Here is a 20,104-nt window from a genome sequence, read left to right on the forward strand (position 1 = left end):
TTCATACAAAACAAACATGCGCAGAAAAAACTATCCTGAGATACATTTTGGCGGATGACATTACCCCAAATACACCTCCAGGCCCCTTGATATGGTACTAGTTGCCCAATTAGGACGCTGTTCTGCTCGAGGCTTCTGTCTTTCAGTTGATATTCTAGTTGATATTTCATGTTTAGCTGGAACACCATCGACTCATTAACCTGCAGAAAACTGTTTTCAAACAGGCAGCAGCCTTTTTTGTGCCTGTTGTGTTCAGTCATTTTGTCTCACTGCAAAGTCCCACCGTGATTTAGTCTGGATTCATGAATATAACTTGATTATACAGGGCGAAGTATTGTGGTCATCAGCTCGTCCTGAATGTCAAATCTTGAGCAAAGCCGAGCAGTATGCAAGTAAGATGGATGGATATTTGGGATGATGGCAAGGGAAGAAGTGGGGTTGATGTACTGCAGGGTGGATGGATTGCAGGTGTGTGGCTTGGAGCAGGTGTGCAGGCTGAACAGCAATCAGGGAGCTGGGATAGGGAGAGTTCACACACACACACACACACACATACAGAGAGATAACTTTCTCGTTTGGGCAAAGTAGATTTCTGACTCACTATACACAAATAAAGTGTTGCCAACATCATGCTAACGCCACCCAAACTAAACTCCTGTTTCTGGGATAATCGAAATGCTCGCATGCACCTGGACTCATAAAGTCGCTCAGTACTGCACATGTGCACCCTTCAACAGAGCTGAGAAGGAAGTTTAGTTTAGTCATAAGCACAACAAATGGTGACCAATAGAATATATATCAAGGCTCATTGCTTTGCTGCTTCCATCATCAGCACCCACTGTGGTTGATTATGTTTTTACCAATAGCTAGAGTAACTAGTCCACAGTGGCCTTTTAATTGCCCACAGCTAGTGGACACGCCTCATAGTTGAACTAGAGACTTGGCCTTGATATGAAAGGTTGTTTAAATGTTGAAGAAAATAAACTCTGACTGGAAGCACAACAGGCAGCGTGAACCCTGTGATGTGGAAGCAAAGCGCTTCAGAAAACAACTTTTCAACTCCTCCTGGAGAGCAACATATTGCCGGTGAACATGTCCCAGAACCAGACTGAGGTTTATTACCAAATATATAACAAAAAATATATATATACAAACAACCAGATACAAGTGTATTGAGATTTGATAGAAATCCTATCCTCTGTAGATTATTGATGAAAGTTCTAGTACAAGTACAAGTTCCTGTGTATTCATTAATGTGTGCTTTTCTTTGAATGAAACAATCCCCACCCTGACTTGTTGAAGCGTCCGTCTCGTTTCCAGCCTCTTTGTCGCTCCACCACATTGTCGTCTGCGGCGCTTCATCTCCCCATAAGTGTTCTTTTCTCATCATAAATCAGATCCGTTGTGGAGCTCACGATGTTCTCTCCCCTGCAGGTTAACCTGCCTCATCTGTTTTGCCCGTCCTTCTGCTCGCCCTATATTCCTGTGTGTCTCCCACCACCAGGAGAACCACATTACAGTCTCAAACTCAGTTATGCTCTCATACAGGATATTTTGGTTGTGCTCATATCACCTCCTCTGTCTCACTGTTGTCACTTGAGTTCTTCTTTTTTTACTTTGAATTTGAAGTTTACTTTCAATGTGTGCCATTGAACTTCCTGCTTCAAAGTCCCATAGAAATAATAGAGGAAGTCCGGAAGCCAGTTCGTTTTATTTAAATATGACTTCCCCCGTAGTCTAATCACAACTTTTCTTTCCCCTCCTTTTTGAGCAGGAGTTTGGTCGCATGCCTTCGGATTAAAACAAACTTAAAATAGTGTTTATTTTTGTCACATTGAAACCCCAGAGAAACGGGCTGAGTGCCTGTTTTGCGTCTTAAGACACATTTAGAAACGCTGCCAGGCTCTGATTTTTGTTTTGCATCATATTTACTTTTTATTTATTTATTTCTGACCTATTTCGTTCTATCTTTCAGAATATTCTACGTGTCTCACGACTCGCAGGATCTGAAGATATTCAGCTACATCGCCAGAGACGGACAGAGCAACCTCTTCCGCTGCAACGTCTTCAAGTCCAAGAAGAAGGTAAGAAAGACGGCGTCGCCCGTCACAAAGCTCTCACCTCTGAAGCCATGAAGGACCTCTGAATGGAGACTAGCGGCTCACGCCGAGTCATCGAGTCACAGACGGGATGTGGCCTGACCCTGTGGTGGTGCAGTGGTCCTTGAGCAAGGCACTCGATGTCTCCGTGGCCAACAGATCTCACTGCGATTGTAAACCGATTGGCTTCCACGTGTGAAAAGAAGAGCATCTTTCTTCATCCATCCTGGTTAAAAGCTAAAAAAATTAAATTAAATTTAAAAAAGCTCTGTTATAGCTTTCTTTCAGTGTGAAATGGTAAACCACGTTAGATTTGCCAAATTGAAGATGAGGAAAGCTAGAGGTCTGAATTCATATTATGTTACTGAAGGAATTTGTGTTTTCGCATGAGTTGCAATAACCAACTCTCTTTCTCTCCATAAGGGGAAGATGGTTTTCCAATGTTTTCTCTGGCTCTTGGTCGTGTATTTTTTTTTGTGTATTGTGTATTGTTTCGAGCGAGTCTTCCTCCTCTCCTAAATCATGCCGCTGTCTGAGTCACACCCTGACAGCCGCCAATAGAGAGAGAGACACTGCTGCTGAGCAGCAATAATTCCTCCTGGCATCACGGACTTGTCATTGTTGAGGTTTCAGGGACAGGTCGGAAACCCACTTGGGCCGGACGCGTTGCTGCAGAGCGGCGAGAAGGAGAAACAGTTTGTTCAGCTGAGGCTGTGATTCATAGGACTTGATGGTTCTGTCCAGGGGTTAGCTGGGTGAAGCACACACTGCCTCATTATCGCCTACAGACAGGCCAACGATGACATATTGCACACACACACACACACACACACACACACACACACACACACACACACACACACACACACACACACACAACCCTGTACGTCTATGCTTGTTGAGGATACTCCTCGGCATCCCAGGGTCTTTAACTAAAATCCCTCTCACAAGGATAGATGTACGCACACACACACACACACACACACACACACACACACACACACACTGACTAGTTTCATGGCCATGCAGTAGTTTCCCCAGATCATTTTTGCATGCGTCACATTTATTTTTGGTGTGTCTGTGTGCGAGTGCGTTTGTGAGAAATGCTTTTGTTTACTATCGGGAAGATAGTTTATTTTTATGGAAAACACCATAATGTTTTACAGTTGCATATCATTTAATACTGGCTACATCTGGTTATAGTTGTTAAAAAATGCAGTTTATGTTGTCGAACCCGTCTTGAAAATACCTGCTATGGTTACTGACGGTGATTTTGGGAAGACAACATGTTTTTAAGAGATTGATTCCTGTTGGAGACATGTTCTCCGTGTGGTGAAGCGTTACTTTGAGTTAACGTTAAGTACAGAGTTGATAAAGTACACACAAGTATATTTGGCATTATTATGTTCAGGTATTATTCCTCAAACCACAGAGGAAACAAACAAGTAGGAGCATAAAAACAAATCCTCTGTTATATAAATGGGTTTCTTTTCCCCTTCAGTAATGGCTATCCTGCTAACAGAGATACTGGACAGAATACTGTTGGAGCCATCCTCCACCCCAAACAGCCATTGATTTTGAATTTGTTTTCCTGTCCTGCAATTGGACTCTTAATGTTTTGGGAAGTCATTTTTCTTTGGGACCTCTGCAGTCTACTCAGTGATTAGTTAGATTTAGAAGGTTTACACTGGGATGTGTCAGCCTGAGGTTTAAACTGGGATGTACGTTCAGCTGATATTCAATATTCATATTAAATAACCTTTTATTTCTATTGTGGAGTTTGAAAAAGAGCTTTGCTAAAGCGACACACCTGTTAATTCCAGTTCATAGACAGGTTCTTTTACCGATGACTTTCGGTGGTCAGTCCGGTTGAACCATTGTACAGCGTTTTGTCTTCCGTGGACAAAATATGACCTATTTTTTGCCATCCTTTATATCAAATAACATATTTGTAAAGAGGACTTTCTACAACCTAAAAGCATAACAGGCCATTAAGAAAATATCGAGTAGTCCAGTCGGCTCATCCGACCACAGACAATCAAGCTTTATGGCGGAGATATCAACTTTCCAACTGTAATGTGCATAGAAAGACCTCACGAGTGGAGAATGACATAGAAGATTAAACAAGACAAAAAGAATAATACTCTCAAAAGGCATACGTATCAGAAGTGCAATACAAATGTCATATAAAGCAGCGTGTGTGGTTTTCTGTGCGCGGAAGGTTTGCGAGTGTGAGATGAAGTAGGAGATTAGGCCGACTTTATTTCCTTCTTATCTACCAGAAGGGAAAGAATGGCTGCGCTTTAGATTACAGCGGCATAAAAAGACTTTAGTGGCCAATCAGTTCACACACTGAGACAGGCTGTGTGTCTCTCTCTCCCGGTCTGACTCATGCGCTCTCACTCTCCCCTTCTTCCTCCTATTGACAGTTTAAAGGAGGCTAATGAATGACCTGGCCTCTATTATGTAGAATTGAAGTGAGAGTGATGGAGCAGAGGCCACGGAGTGAATAATGAATGCTGCGAGAGGTCAGTTTGTGTGTGTTTGTGTGTGTGTGTGTGTGTGTGTGTGTGTGTGTGTGTGTGTGTGTGTGTGTGTGTGTGTGTGTGTGTGTGTGTGTGTGTGTGTGTGTACTATTGTATTCTGCTGTGTTTTGTGTGATTTTGGAAAAGGCAGCTTTAGGTGAGAAATAATCGTCGGAGCAAAAGGGTCACGGAAGGTTTAGAGTTTCGATGACGTCAACAATTTGGGGTTCTCGACAACCATCCGATGGGTTGCTATAGAGTTTGCGACAGACTTTTCATAGAGTTATGATAACCGTGGTGACTTTTCATCACGGTCATATTTCAATTTGTTGATGTATGACCAAAAGGTCTGCAAAGCCTATACCAGTCTACTCTGCTCAGCTGTGCTCAGGTTAGATGGTGGTCACGGTTACACCTGTTAAACATCAGCATGTTAGCATCGTCATTGTGAGCATGCTAACATTTAGCTCAAAGCCTCACAGAGCAGCTGTAGACAAACACACACACACACACACTTTCCACCCTCTTTGGTGCAATTACTCTTGATTGTGAAATCATTATGTTGACTGAGAGCCAACTATCATGAACACAGCAGATTAAACCGTATCACCACAGCATCCATTTAGGATTTGTTCTAAAGCTTTGTCATGTCAGCGTTCCTTAGTAGAACGTTTTCGAACTGGCTTTAGTTTTATTTCATCTTGAAACCCACTTGCCATTTGTTATATATCATGGACCCCTTAAGATTATTGTTATTAACGTGACCCCATGACCTATTCTTCAGCGCTAAGTTTCCATTGGTGGGTGGGTGTTACCGTGCAGTGTACTGAGCACATTAATGTCCCCAAAAGATGAAGCCTCACCATGCAGTTGTGTGCAGTAAGTGTGAAGTCTTCACTGATAGATATAATGTCTTCCTCTCCATTACAACCTCTGCCCAATCGTCAATCACATTAACGAGCCAAGCATGAAGAGAGACACGTGTCCCTTCTTTTAAACCTGATAATGGACTACAGCACATCACTGCTGCTGTGATTTTTATTTTATTGTTATTGTTATAATTATACTGATAGGCCATAACAATCCTTTTTCCAGTAAGCAACGCAATGCAAATGCACTCAACGCCCACATGATTCAAATCATAAAAGCAACAAACAGTGGAGGAAGAAAGATTTAGGTCCTTGTTTATTTATGCATCTGATGTTTATGATGGCTAACGACTCATCTGTTGTCCACAGCTGCTTGATGAGATGGATGGAGAGTTGTGATTGTGTCAAGTGTTAATTGAGTTCCCTCTCCAGCCATATGCTGTCCTTCAGTGTTGGCGAATGGTTTCTACTTGTTAAGCCTCGGACACGGACCACAAGTTGAGTCTTCTGCCTTCGAGGGTGATTGGAAAAGCCTAAATAATGATGAAGTGCCTTATGAATGATGGTGATTGCATTATAAACTAGAGCACTCAGTGGAGAGCAGAAATCTCCCAGGTGTGTCTGCAACGACCACTCTATCGTGGGATTGAATGAGTACGGCCCACAATTGGCGAGCTTCTTGACCAATTCAATATCTAGTGTATATATATATATATATATATATATATATACATACACACTAATATATATATTTTCTTCATGTGGGTTAAGATTTATTACAAGATTATGTGAGCTTTGATTTTTTCAGAGATGTAAATTATTTGAAGTGTAATATTCCCATCATAACTGGTGAAAAGAATTTTGAGATAATAACAATTGTTTTCCAAATATTCTTTATTGCTGAGTTCCAGGTTGCTCAGAAATGCAGTTCACTCACTACTCAGAACAACAGCATGGCTGTTACTAGGCTACTAACTCACATTGCATTACATAGACACATAACAAGTAAATGATGGGGCAGGCTACTAAACTAACTAAAATTACATGTAGGTCTATTCCTCAATTTTCGTTTTCATCCGGAGCCAATAAATTTGTTTTATTTCTCAAGATGTGCTCCCTTACATTGACAATAGAGTGAAAAACGGTGGAATCATGTTTTGAGTGGACTCTCCTTTTAATTGAGGAATGTCGTTATATACAAACTCCACAACAAAACCCCGCCAGAAATACAGTGATATGAATTTTCGCCCATATATTGCCCATAATTTGCAGAGACGTATGCAAGCAATCGGCACACGCAAGACTGCATTTTAAGACACAGTTTTATTGTCCTCCAAAAATATGTGTTTTAAGTACAGGAAGCGTGGTGGATTTATATCTTAAATGGCCAGTGTTTAAATATAGTTGGCCTGGATGAAGCTCCAGAATCAATTGTTTCATCATTGACATTGAGTACTGCTGATATAAGATGACATATGGCTGTTTGCAGACATATCAACGATAAGGACGTGCGTCACTCTCAACACAGCCCGGTTAAGATGATGGGATTTAATAGCCTTTCAGCACTTTTTTTTTATTGAATATCCATATCTCGGTGAAAGGATCCCTCTGTCTAGAACTTGGAGTCTCTCACTCTCTCAATGTGTTTCTTTACTTCCCTGTCAAGGCTGCAGTGCTTTTACAGCAGAGGCAGAGTATACACCACAGTGGAATGAGTCATCGCGTCCACGGTGTGGGTGCACGGTGTGTCTGCGTCAGATCGCTGCTTTCCAGGTGCTCCATATCAGCGGTATGATGAGTTGGTCATGAGATCAAGTCTGTGCTGGGATGTATACACAGACTGAAGTCTCTGCTGTGTCCTGTTTTATTGGTCAGTGTGTATTTTTTTTTTATGGAACAAGATCCAGTTTAGTTTCCACAGCGAGCAACACTCCCTGTCTGTCTTCACACTGCCGTGTCTCTATTTACAACAGCTTGTTTTTGAAGGCACATGCCTGGTTCAGATGACGCACAAGTTTCAGTTTGTTTAGTCTAGTGCCATCTCGTCTGAGGTCCAATCTGGCGTGCTGGGCTACTGCAGGACATGGCGTTGCGGGCCGCGTCCTCATCCGGCCTCGGAGCTGGGACACAATGTAACCTGCTGTCTGCTCAGCACTTGAGCCCTCTCGATGGTAACAATAATGTCCACAATCATTTTCTCAGACCGTTTTTTGTCTGAGCAGGGAACGGTTTGGACGGATCACAGAGTCAACGGGTAAACGGTAGCACATCCGTACTCACATTCACACCTAAGGGTCACCGAGTCCGGCTGAAATTCATGGATTTGGATGGAGTTTCTTCCAACTGAGGCATCTGGAAGAAAACATGCAATCTTGAAAAAGAAAGAAAAAGAAGAGGCTCAGCCTGGCGATGGATGCATTGAGTTATTCACATGTGTATGAATACGGTCCTAACATATGTTCAGTAGACCTTGTGCTATAATTAGGCCAAACTGGCTTTTAATACTTGACCGTTTTTCAAACACATTTCCATCTGGAGTAAAACAAAAGATTTGAAACCCATCTAGTGTGCAAATCCGTGTTTGTATGATGCACCCTTGCTTTAGAAAGCGAGCTAATGGTCCTGAAGAGTCACCGAGGCATCATGACTTAATTTCCTCACACTCCACTTACTTGTCGCTCTCGCACTCGCTTGCGCTCGCTCTCGCTGTCAAACCGGCTCCTTGATTGGTTCTTATTTTGGCCGGTCTGCGGTGCTCTTGCGCGCTCTGTGTTATTGCTCCCGGCTGTCCCACTAATTTCCTACGAGGCAATCAATGTGTTTGATAAGCGTCGGGCCAGCCGCTGCCCCGATGATTAGAGCAATTAGCCGGTGATCAGGAAGTCCAGGTAAGCCAGTTAATAAGAGGAAGCCGAATTCATCAGAGCTAATCTCCTCTGTCCCACACTGCAAATACCATGTGTGCACAAAGTGATGGGTGGACACGTTTTTCATGGATGTGGTTAATGTGTAAAGAGAATCACTGAGCTCATCAACAGAGGGGAAAGAGTTAAGAACGGCTTCAATCAGAAGTAGCTCCCCTGCCATCCTCTCATTGTTTCCCCTATTTTTTCCCCAGATGCATTATATTCCCTTTTGTCCCTTATCTTTGCTTGTGCCAAGACTTCTAGAAAGACAGAGAAAGCCCCTCTGAACCTCTGTGGGTAATCTGGGATGAATAATGCATCGGCCTTTTGACTAGGCTCTATCCTATGGCTGCTCAGAGAGACTACTCTGCTGCAGGGATCCAGCTCACTGGCAGCGTGATATGTAGAGAAGAGAGACGGAGACCGACAGAGACACCGAGAGGCTGCGTTTACTCAGTCGAATTGACAGAGAGGAGAAGTGATGGGGAGAGCGATGGAGACACAGCGGAAGAGGGCTAAGCAGAGATGGTGACAGATGTCCATCTTAAGAACTGCTCATGTCTTCAGAGCAGGATGCACAGGCTTTGCATCGGAGTGGTAAATCTCTTAGCGGCTTTGTCAGCTGCTAAAATTGGAGGTACGTCAGATAATTGGTTCTGGGCCTATAATAGTGTCTAGATACAGGACCACTGCCATGATAGAAAAAAGTGAGTGCTTTGGAAGGAACTGTCCGCTCAAGAACGGTATGAATAATAGTGAAGACTGACAGCACATTTATAAAATATTTAGAGACGCCAAGAAGTCCTTAGTCGGTATCTTCCAGAACAACCCATTTGTGGCTGTTCCAAAACGCCTCCATGAGCATTTTGGTGATCTGCCACCTCTCTGTCGAAGAGAAGGTCCGGCTTAGCCAACTAGAACCACCGGGTCATCGTTAAAGGAATATCATGGCGATCGGGGCCGCGTTGGTGGCGGCACGAGACGATGAGATATGAGCCACTAAATCCAATTTGAGTAACGGATCAAACTGCAAAGCACCGGACAGCAGTTTATAATACCACAACGTAGGATTGTACCACTTTTGGAAAGGTTTCACTGAGGCAGTCCTTTTCTTTGTCTTCGTAATGATCACACGCTTGAGTACACCAAAGTAATCCATTACGAGAGCCGGCCTTAAAGGTTTTTATGACGTTTAGACAAAGTGTAGCTTTTTCTGCCTTTGCTACCTAGATAAGACAGTGGTTTATCTCATGGTCACAAGGTGGACATTTTCATAAGAGTGTAAACATTTGTCTTTTTCAGTGTGTGAACAAATTTCCTCACAGGCGAGAGACGTCTTTATGTTATCACCGACTGTGATTTAGTGTTCGGACGCATACAGGACGGCACCAAAGCGGCGCTCTGGAATTTAAAGAACCGGTCTTCAGGTCAAAGTCTTTCTTTCTCGAGGTGAAACAGCATGCGTAGGGTTTTATTACTATGAGGCTTAACTCCTGTAATACATTGCTCTCCAGTGTCCCCAAAAAAGTCTATGAAACACTTTGGGCCAACAGAGCGCTGCTGGCAGAGGGGAACTGGAAAGAAGAAGCTGAGCTCACGTCACTGGAGTCTTGGTATTTTTAGAATAGATTTTTAAGATCCTAGTTATAAAAATATATGTACGCACACTTGACTGTGTAGTTTATATGCTCCAAAGAGATGTCCCTGACTTCTGTAGGGCCTCAGATCCGCTGCACCCAAGATTAAAGACTATTTGGACCCATAGTGCCTGATGAAAATAGATCTTTAATTTTTTACTATCACCCCCCTAACTATACATACTTCTGTTCAATTTCAAATATTAAAATCAAACCTATTTTTAAAGCGTTCCTGCTTCCTCCGTGTAGTGTATTAACTCCGTAGCTTTCAGTAAAGTTGACTGGTTCCAGACCTATGAATCTTGGCCTAAATCTGGTTCGTGCTCAAGTTTTTTCCTGGAAAAGTTTGAATAAGATGGATGCAGTTGAACAGATTGTTGTGAGCCAATACTTCAATGCTTGAGAGACGTCAGGCTACCTGCTTTGAGGTTATTGCAGAGTTACATTTTTGACTTCTAGGACAGTCAACCCTTTAAAAGGGGCCGACTGAGACAGAGGCTCTGCTCACAGCGTTGCGTTAGCTTGTGTTTTTCCCAATCAGCGAGTGGGTGAGTCAGGGGATCTCGAGCCTTTGGAGTGTGGAGTAACACCAGCATCTGTCACCATCCCCTGTTTGGCTGCCTGTGGAAATGTGTTCAAAGAAAAACACATGTGTTTACTGTCACACTGAGGACCAGCGTGGGATGAAAAGACATGAAGAGAGGGTCCACAGAGAAGGAGGAGGAGGACGAGATGGGGTGTGATTGATGGAGGGGAAGAACAGCACGGCAAACTGAACAGTGGGTCTGGGGAGGAAAAGACTGGGAGAGGCGGGAGAGAGAGTAAAGGATATAGAAAAGTATATTTGCATGTGGGCATCTCTCACCATTGTGTATTTTTCATTTTGACTCTGTTAGTTTGATGTCTTGCTGTTTAAGGCAACTGGCAATCGTGTATCTTCTCTTTTCTCAGTGCTGGTAGAGCGACATGTCTTATCCGTTTCAGGATATTAAAACTAGTTGCCAGAAACTTGGAAACCAGCGGCGACAGATGATAGAGAGACACGCGTTAGAAGTTGAAAACGGTTTAGGCCTGAAATGTGACTAACGCTCTGATGCGTTGAATTTGCTTTAATGGACTCATTGTTGTTTTATTACTGTCTGATACAGAAGCTACTCAAGTCCGTTGCTAGCTTCATCCATTGAATTAAACACTGCGTCACATCAGGGGAACCATTCCTGATTAGCATTCCCTTCCTTCTCAGATTGTTTGAACAAAACAATGACGCATGAGTAGTTTTGGATGTTTGATGATCAAAACTTGAGTTGAAACCCCGTCGACACTTTTGAAGTGGCCACATGCCGTCAGTGGCTTTTAGCGGGGAGGCTAAACGCAGTGAAGTGTCGGCCACAAAGGCAGCTGGGTCCCTGTTGGCAGGAGCTGCTGCTCTAAGGGTCAGTAGGTATCGGCATGTTTTTATTACAATCACGGCATTACTGGTTTGTGCTGATACAAGCAGGTCACTATGGGAACAACATCAGCACTAAATGAAGCTGAAGCAGCATGGTTGATATAGACATAAAATAGTAATGCATTACACTGTGAGCACAACGGGGCTGCAGCCAAACCTCACAGCGGTACAGGAAAGTAAATATGTTTTTCTGAACCCACAAAACTCCAAAAAAAGGTCTGTGAGCTGAAGCCAAGGCCCAGAACGTCACACTTTGCCAAAACCAGGTTAAGCTTTTAATGTAAAACCCAGCTGTGGCTAATACATTATATTTCTCATCAGATACTAAGCCAGGGGTCGGAAACTGTTCCATACTCGGTACTCCAGCCTGCTACACAGGGTTTGACCAGGACAAGGAAGGATCGCATTCCTTTGGCAGGGTCTTGATATTGTTCTGGCTTTTTCGGCCGGACTACATCTGTTCTGCTCATTCAGCTGAGGATGAGTGGTGTTTGGAGGCTAGGCCTCAGTGCTTTAGAATGAAATATTTTTTGCCTCTACACCCCCTCTCTGCTGCGACAAGCCAGACAAGAGAGTGGGGCCGACAGCAGACAGAAGTCATGTACGTTATTTTCACTTGACCTGCCTTTCCCGAGCTGGGCAGATGAGAGATAAGCAGCCGCATCCAGCTCTTTGCACCTGAGGACAAAGAAAGAATCCAGTCATAACTAGAAACTACATTGTGATATTCCACTGAGTACTCTTGGATACAGACAGCCTCCTCTCTGACCTATATACATGATTTGAAACTGCCCATTGTTTAAAAATTCCCTTCCAGTCTGCATCTGACAAGAGTGGAAACCATCTGGACTTCAATATTTCCTGGAAGAAATTCCCTGGAAGGGATAGGTTTTCTATATCTGGTTTGTTTGATCACAAAGATCACAAAGACAAAAAGCACCGTCTACAGAAAGTTAGTCAAAGGAAGTTCTAAGGGAAAAAAGACTTTGGTTTAAAAACACTGCACAGCATAGAGGGGTTTGAACCAAATGGCAACACAAAAGTGGTCCAGGTTGTATTCTGAGAATTACAACTGCATATTTTCTTTTTTTTGTTGTCTTTCTACCACCCAGAGTCAGGCCATGCGCATTGTTCGGACAGTCGGCCAGGCGTTCGAGGTTTGTCATAAACTGAGTCTGCAGCACACGCTGCAGAACGCAGACGGGCAGGAGGACGGCGAAAAGAACGGCAGCGACTCCTCTATCACAGGTACACAAACACACAAACACACACAGAATTAAGGGCTTACTGGCCATGCATTGTGTGTAAATGTTTAGCGCTGCTGATCTGCCCTCAAGCAGTTGTGGAATATCCTGATATTTCTTTACACTTCCATTTTCTTCTACAAAACAAAGTGTGTGTGGTGCAGCCGATGTCACCGTATGGTGGGCAGTGTGCTAATCAATTATCGTGAAGCTAATGTACAATGTGATCCATCAGTTATTGTTGCCTGCTGAAGTGATTTACACAGCTTTTGACCTCTCCTCTCTCGTGATCAATATACAAGATTACGGCAATAACAGCTGTCTCGTTAAATGTGCGGCCTTTTCCCAGAAGGCTCGTGTCTAATAAATGCATATTATATTTTGTAGCATCAGTTTACAAATATCTTAGTCCAAAAACAAAACTTTTTAGCAATGTCACCAAGTTTCAAGACCTCGGCAATGCTATCTTTACCGATGGAACTGATGAAGCTACAGAAAGGAGATCGAAGTTGTAGGAAGCTTTAGTGTTCCTTCAAATAATTTGAGGGAGGGTTGTAGGTTTGGAAGGGAAAAGGAAGATGGAGTCATAGAGGAAGGTGAAGCCAGGATCCATTCACCCAGATGTGAAGAAGGTCTCAGCCCAGAAGTCATGCCGAGCATAACTCACCACTTCAGAAGAAAATCATAGACAGACCAGGAAGCAATGGTATTTTTAGGTCACGGAATAAAACTAAAGAAATAGGCAACTTCACCTTTAAGGCCGTGGTGGAAATGTTTTATTTAGTCCAAAAAATAATGCTGAAGCTGAAGTCTTGACAGCACATTCAGAAGTGTGCACTAACAGCTACACACCTCTCACACAGTCATATGTTCTCTGATAGCACGAACAGACTGGACTACACACACACACACACACACACTGACACAGACTCGCTCCTGCCTGCTTTGTGACCGAGTTGGCGAGCAGGAGAGGGCGATGCTGGAATGAATGTCACGGATGAGTCAACCCAAAGAAAGAAGGCACCGCACCGCACAGCAACACTGGTGGGCTGAGCCGCTTTTATCCGCTGCCTCGTGCCTGGGCAGGATGGTCCTCACTGCAGCCCAGGCACACGTGGCTCTGAGAGGACGGCCATGGGGATTCGGCAGTGGGAAGGCTCCATGATCGCAGCTCTTTCACGCCATCGTTCCAGTCATTACAGCAGCCACCGTCCCCACCAGGCTGGTTATCTCCACATCCCCCTCCATCCCTCCAGAGAAGAGCTCTCTTTCACATGCTGATGAGATCACCCACACTCTTCAACTGTACATCCACCCGTAATGGAAGAACCTCACGCGCATACAAACCCGGGCCGATGCACAAACACACACAAACACACTCGCTGTCACGGTGCGTTAAGCGACACAGGAGCCGTCACGCACAGCCAATGAGCTTATCTGGAGACCTAATTATCATGGCAATGAAAGGAGAGGGGATAGAGGAGTGGGAGATAGCGGATTAGAGCGACGGAAAGCTGGAGGAGAGCAAGGATGTGGAGAGGAAGAAGAAGAGGAGGGGATGGATGTAAGAGCAAAAAGGAGCTTGGGATCATTGAGGACGAGAGGAAAGCCTAAATGTAGACGTGAATTGACAATTCACCAAATACCCTCCAAATCATAGCATAGGATCGGCCAGCTCTGCTCCATAGACTCTCATGTAATTGTTTCAGGTTTTTCTTCTTCCCTTTCCTCTCTTTTTCAGGCTGTTTTTGTGGATTCCAAGCTCGTCATAGTACAATGTTGTGCCTGTGTAATAGTGATACTTGTTTGGAAGGCGGTATACGTTTCTAAAGCGGTATACTTCTACGTAAAAACCTCTACTAGTATTAGCGTGCCTATGCTATGCTAGCTACTAAAGGTAAACTGAATGTATACACATGCTGCTTTAAAAAGAAAAAAGATTGTAAGAGGGAGTAAAGACCTGCCCGGCTTTACAGGAACATTGCTATTAATTTAATTGTCCGATCGCCAGGAGAGGTGATTTATTAATTTCACTACCTTTTATCTTTTTAACCCGTCTTCGCTGAATCAGTTTGACATCCTGGATGTATCATTCAAATGCATTGTAGACCCTCCTGTCTGCTTCTTTCTGAATTAGCTTCCCCCCCAAACAATTAAATCATAATTATTCAAACAGTGCAGTTAGTGACAGTGTGGGCTCCACTGTAGCTCTGGCAGCTTGATGGCGTAGCAGCGAGGGCATGGAGACAACAAGGGTGAGCAGCAGGGCTTCAGGAGAAAAGGGGAACAAGTAGAAAGTACAGAGGAAGTGATGTTTTGTTCTCAGAACAACATTCATGTGCAGCGTTTCAGAACAACTTCATTAAATGCCGCAACGAATGAACAATTCAATCTTATTAAGAAACAAAGCTGATACTAATAAATACACTAATAAAGCCCACTCACTGGAAAATAATGCCAAACAGTGGAATATTATCATTGCACTTCACATTAACATGAGACACAGCTGTGCCAGAGGCTTGAAGCTCCATTCAGCAGCTCAGTGATCACAAAGTACTGCACACAAATTAAAGCCTTCAGGACATATGAGCAACTTGTCAGCAATATTCAGAAATAATCATATTTGGAACCAAAAATAAAGGTTATTTAGACTCATTCAATTAGATTTGTCGACTTAGTTTTTCTTAGAAGGGAGACCTGCTGCCCAAATGTTCCCAATGCAATCCCCCTTGTTTAAGTATTTTTTCTAAATGCCATTAGCTTAAATAAGGCAGATAATTTTACTTTAATTTTTTTCAGTTTTATTATAATATTTGTATAGCTTATTTAGTCATCCATGTACCAGAAAGTACTGCATATTAGCATACAAGTATACTAAACGGCACACTAACAGTATAAGGCTGCACTCAAAACAGGCGGTTTCTTAAAAAAAACATTAATTTGGGCTTCGGCCGCGGGGAAGCCCAAAACAAAAAAAAGCAGCAGCCTGCGGCGTGAAGTTGAAACGAAATCAGCTTTTAGAGAAACGCAACCCGACGTCACACTGCGGTGGCCGATCATGCAACTGGCAGAAAGCGGGCCATTCAAACACATAGGTCAGTCCAATGGGTGCCCCTCTAACGGCACATTTACAAAACACTCCACACCGCCGCCCAACCGCATGCTGATCGCCTGATTTTGTGTGAATGCAGCAGAATACTAAACACGCATTCACAAGAGCTCATTAGTGTTGCTCAGATTCCAACCTAGCCAATTAACCAAAGTGTAAAAACAATACACTGGTCTAAGACGCATACCACAAAACCCCAACGTCACTCCCCTCTCTCTTCCTGTGTGTCCTGTCTAACTCAACTTTTAAATAAAGGCAAGCATACCAAGAAAAAATAGAAGATTTTAACAATACACTAATAAAAGGCCAATCAGGCGCTGATCCTGAAACGAGAGCAATAACAGACAATATATATGACACCTATAAATAGACGAAGACATGCCAGCAACAGAGGGCAGGAGCAAGGGCAGGAAAGCACAGTGCTGCTACCTCGATAGAAAAGGTGGAGGAGGAGGAGGAGGAGTGGTGATGGAGGAAGAGATGAGGGTAGTGCTGGCAGCAGGTTATTAGGCATGAAGTTTAAGTAGATGGGGAGGACAGCACGAAGTGCAGGCAAAGAAAAGGAAGAAGGGGAGCATAAGAGCTAAGGTGAAGAATGGACCAAGGTGGAATGTGGGATGGACAGTAGAGGTGAACGGTTGAAGGCGAGGATGAAGAGGACGCTGCAGCAGGAGTGGCAATAAAGAGGAAAGACAGGAAGGAAAGAGGACACGTAGGGGAAAGAGTCGGACATAAAGGCAGAAACGTCCATTGAATACTCGATCATTTGACCCAATGTTCGATTTCTTTTTATTATGACTAATGGGAGAGTCTCTTCTCTATCGAATGTCGTTGAAATCCTGTTGAGTGAAAAAGGAGCCGCGATGGAATGTCGAGCAAAATCCCCCAAATAGCCAATTAGAGGGATCTGACCGGTGGGCGTCGCCAACCGGATGTTGCATACTTGCAAACCAAGCATGGGACCTGGTGACGCTTGAGAAGCGTTGTGATTGCGATGTGAATGGGAAACATTAGAATTAGCTTAAGTTTTTCAGCACCGCTAACTTTTTCCACTTTTTTTCAATTCACGTTTATGAAACGTGCTGTATGAGGCTGTGTGAGAGGTCGCCTTCAGTGAGTGTTAGTAACTGCAATCTCTTCTAGCTAGAAATAGCTTCGCCACGTAAGTGAGCACGGCCCCCGTGGCTCCAAGCGCAATCATATACTTCTAGTATAGTAAAGTTTGCAGGAAGCAAATGCAGTTCAATCCAGGGGGCCGCTGCCAATAACAATGCTTAAAACACACACAAAAAGGACACGCTAACTAGACCACAGGCAATTACAGTTCCCAACAATTTGACTTTGATGGTGCACAACCTCAGGCTTTGTAGTCGGAGAAGACGTGTTCCAACTGCGACGACCAGCGTTAAAGTTGTTTTCTGGTGAATTGCCTGGCGAGGCGTATCAAAATGAAATGTAAAATATTCAGCAGAATTCAGATTGCTGACGGCAAAGACAGTCTTAAGATTCTGAGGAGCTTTTTTCAGCAGCCATTTAGTGAAATCAACATGGGACTTTTTGCCAGAAATGTTTTTGTGTTGATTTATTGGAATATTTTAATATGTAGGACAGCTGTATTAATAGACCAAATGTGTGGTTCCCTATAGAGAGACTAATTTTTTTTGTTTCAATGTATTGATCTGGGAAGAAAAAAAAAGTGCAGCTTCCAACTGAATTGGATGGTTCCCTTTGCCAAAGCCATGAACTGTTTTGTTGCAGCCTGCATTGATTTTGTCTCATACACAGGCATAATTGTTGATCTCCATTTGTTACTGATTACTGCTTGTTTACAGCAAAAACACGGTCTGTATCCAATCTGCTCCAATTTGTCCCATTAAAAATGTATCAACAGTATACGAGAGCTATGTTTAAAAACACAAAATGGGAACACTCCCAGGAGACAGTGTTTTGCCGCATTGTGTTATATTTGTATTTGCAATGTATTCTAGCTCTTCTTTGCTATCTATACATGCTATGTTTTTCATATAGAGCATATCATCCTGCATAAAGCACACTGTGATTCTGTGGACAATGTTTCTGACCAGAGTGTATTCATGTGTGTCCGTCCATGTGTGCCTGTGGCCATGCTCATACCTACATGTGTGTATGCAGGGGTGCGTGCTCATCCACCTGTATGTGTGTGTACTTTCCTCGGCTCAGCTCGAGAGCCGACGGGCGCCGAGAAGACGGCGACCCTCGCCGAGGAGACGGATATCGACGCTGAGGACGCGAGCCACGCGTCCGTAGCGGAGGAGTTGAGCATCAACAGAGGGGTGACTGATCTGGACGACACAGTCAAGGCCCCAGATCCGAACCAGGCAGAGAGCAAGGTAAAGCATCCCTGTTAATGTGTTTGGACTTTTTATGTATATATGTTTTTGATCTCCTCGTTATTGAACTCCATGTGTGGCACCAACATGGCAGAGTAGTGTCAAGAGTTAATGTCTAGAAAGCGATGCACACTCCGAAAATATTAACGATGTTTGTGTGTAGTTAAATAATATGTAAAACTGAGCGGAAACCTCAAGTGTACAAAATAAATTTAAAGTCACTTAAGAAATGGTTTAAGATATTATATCTTTTATATTGGTTGCACCAAAAAGTGCATTAGTCTGTCAAATTTCAAAGCATTGTTTAGCTCTTTGCCATTAGCTGGAATATTTAAAATGTCTCCTATCTCCTAGATAGTTTTGTAAAAAACTTTTTAAGAAAGCAAAGATTATAACCGGTAACTGCCAGAAGCGCTTATCACGCTAGAAAGATTATAGTTTTTGAATAACAACATCAATTTACACTTTTTAAAATTCAGTCAAAGAGAATAATTGATAATAAAATAATCTTTGGTGTCTTTATTAGCAAGGATTTTCTGTTTGACAAGTAATGTTGGCTTTCATGTTCTAATATCTGACTTTCCTGCTTAATTCCAACATGCTCCATATTAACTGTTTAGTTTGACTGGCTGACCACTGGTTAATCAAAGGTCAAAGCTCAGCTAGAAAACATATTTCTCTAGACAGGCACTTGACTTCGTTATTGAAATAAGACATACTGTAGGTGGGTGAGGGGATTGACTGGCAACGTAATAAATTCAATTGATTTAAGTGTTATTTAAATGTGTTACGGCTGACTTTGAATTCAACATCACCAAACAGGAGCGTAAAAAGAAAGGTCCGAACAAGGACGGCGATTAAAAATGTGTCTGCGGATCAACATCTCGAGTCGGTTCACGTTAAGGCTCGGAAACCTGGCAGGAACTCAAATATCTGTTCTGTTGCTGCAGGTCAGGCCGACCCCTGAGTGTAACAGAGGATATCCAGAGTTTACACAAGCTTTCAGATTGACTACTTTCCTTTATTTAGGCTTTCTTATTACAAGATTACCGTGGCGCCCTGAAATGAAAAACTATTTTTTCACTTTGGCTACTGATATACGTGCCTGTATCAACCACCAGTGAAATCAAGTTAACGCCAACTGCGGTAGAGCAGGGTCGTCCTTCAATTAGAGGATCGGCGGTTCGCTCCCCGGCGCCGCTAGTCCATGTCGATGTGTCTTTGGGCAAGACGCTTAACCCCAAATTGCTCCCGCAGGCTGTTCCTGAGGTGCATGAATGGGTGTGAGTGATTAGTTATAACCCTGATGGGCAGGTGGCACATTGCATGGTAGCTCCTCCCACCAGTGTATGAATGGTTGTGAATGGGTGAATGATGACATGTAGTGTTAAAGTGCTTTGAGTGGTCGGAAGACTAAGAAAGCGCTATACAAGTCCATTTACCAAGTCTATGTTTATGTATGAGTATAGAAATAGCTCTCACTACTTGGTTTCTAATCAGAATCTGTCAGCAGTATTTTGAGCCGCAAGACGACAACGCTGGTCAAGTTCACATGTTCGTGCTTGTGCGGCCTAATAGTGTTTGAGATTTGATACGGCTGAGACTGCTCTCTCTCTGGCTTGTGGAATTCCACCAACAGCAGATCATCTGCAGCCAGAGAAATGCTCTCTATCCTGGCTGGAGGAGCGTGAGCGCGGCCGTCTGGCTCGGCTGGCAAAGGGGCGTTGTAGCTGTTTACTGGGATTTACAGCAGAATGGGCCAGGGGTATAATTGTGTTTTGGATCGAGGCAGCAGTGGGAGGGAGACGCGGCATGATGAGGGTGGAGAGGCGGTGTCGCGGTGTGTTTATTACACTGTTCTTCGACTCGAGTCCTTGGGCTCTGCATCAATTTGGC

The 20,104-nt window shown here is 43.4% G+C and overlaps 1 protein-coding gene across 1 annotated transcript in view; it reads left to right on the forward strand.

Moving 5' to 3' along the window:
- The window catches only part of nos1apa (nitric oxide synthase 1 (neuronal) adaptor protein a), a gene marked incomplete at its 3' end in the record, with an annotated part of 118,735 nt that overhangs the window by 73,998 nt on the left and 24,633 nt on the right, over nucleotides 1–20,104 (forward strand). Inside the window, exons 5-7 of the mRNA XM_079221160.1 lie at nucleotides 1,976–2,084; nucleotides 12,599–12,734; nucleotides 17,991–18,208. Coding sequence (XP_079077286.1) covers nucleotides 1,976–2,084; nucleotides 12,599–12,734; nucleotides 17,991–18,208 — 463 coding nt within the window. The remainder of the gene's footprint in view (nucleotides 1–1,975; nucleotides 2,085–12,598; nucleotides 12,735–17,990; nucleotides 18,209–20,104) is intronic.

Source organism: Taurulus bubalis (genome assembly GCF_910589615.1).
Source record: "Taurulus bubalis genome assembly, chromosome: 7".
Taxonomy (NCBI): Eukaryota; Metazoa; Chordata; class Actinopteri; order Perciformes; family Cottidae; genus Taurulus; species Taurulus bubalis.